General features: G+C 56.8%; 1 protein-coding gene across 1 annotated transcript in view; it reads left to right on the top strand.

Moving 5' to 3' along the window:
- Positions 1–775, top strand: part of AZGP1 (alpha-2-glycoprotein 1, zinc-binding) — a 33,999-nt gene extending 33,224 nt beyond the window's left edge. Inside the window, exon 7 of the mRNA XM_012638886.1 lies at positions 221–775. Coding sequence (XP_012494340.1) covers positions 221–546 — 326 coding nt within the window. The 3' untranslated portion in view covers positions 547–775. The remainder of the gene's footprint in view (positions 1–220) is intronic.
- Positions 776–1,016: the final 241 nt, after the last annotated feature.

Genomic DNA, 1,016 nt, shown 5'->3' with positions numbered 1-1,016 from the left:
AGGAGCCAGGGACATTCCACGATCCAGCAGGGAAGGCCTGAGGGAAGCCTCGGCCCTCCCACACCTCCCTGAAGCTTTCCTGGGGGTGGCTGGGGGGTGGGAGGAGGTACAGACTTAGAGCTCGGCTGATCCCTGACATCCAGGGAGGAGCAGTGGGAAGAGACATGGGCCGGGAGAAGTCGCCGTCATCCCTCAGTCTCCACGCTCTATCCCCCCACAGATCCTCCCTCTGTGGCAGTCACCAGACACACCACCACAGGAGAAAACACTACCCTCACATGCCAGGCCTATGACTTCTACCCACGAGGAATTGGTCTGCACTGGACTCGGGACGGTGAGGTGCAGGAGTCTGAGTCAGGGGGTGACGTCCTTCCCAGCGGAGGGGGCACTTACCTGTCTTCCGTGGTGTTAGAGGTGTCCTCTCAGGACAGAGACCTTTATTCCTGCCAGGTGGAGCACAGTGCTCTGGCCCAGCCCCTCTCGGTGCCCTGGGACAGCAAGCAGGAAACAGGGGCTAGGAGTAGTGGGGAGACTCAGTCCCAGTAGCTGCCCTTTCTGCCTGTCGTGAGAGAGCTGAACTTCACAAGTCACCCTCAGTGGCATCGGCCAGGCCCGGGAGCAGTGCATGGGACAGAAAGGCGGGGGATTCGCAGAGAGGAGGAGGAACACCGGGCACTGAGCTGACTCTCACGGCCACATCGCCTCACCTTGCTAATCACGGCCCCCGTGTCCAATCTGTAGAACCTAATAAACAATAAACTTGCTCAGCAAAACACACACAGGTGTTTTTCATTTTGGAATTCCTTCAGAGTGAGAGCCAGCTTTACCATTCCTCCTACTCCTAAGCATTCAATTCCTCCCAAATTCTTGGTCTTTACTGAAAGCTATGTTTCTTGGGCACATTTACCTGGGCCATCCTAAGTATGGCTTAGAGCACCTGGTCCCTTGGGTATTGTCCAGGCTCCCATTGCTAACATCCACAGATGTAGCCATGGCCCGTCTGCCAGTGATGACCC

Source organism: Propithecus coquereli, unplaced genomic scaffold (genome assembly GCF_000956105.1).
Source record: "Propithecus coquereli isolate 6110/MARCELLA unplaced genomic scaffold, Pcoq_1.0 Scaffold137, whole genome shotgun sequence".
NCBI lineage: Eukaryota > Metazoa > Chordata > Mammalia > Primates > Indriidae > Propithecus > Propithecus coquereli.
This window is presented reverse-complemented; position numbering and strand designations above follow the sequence as displayed.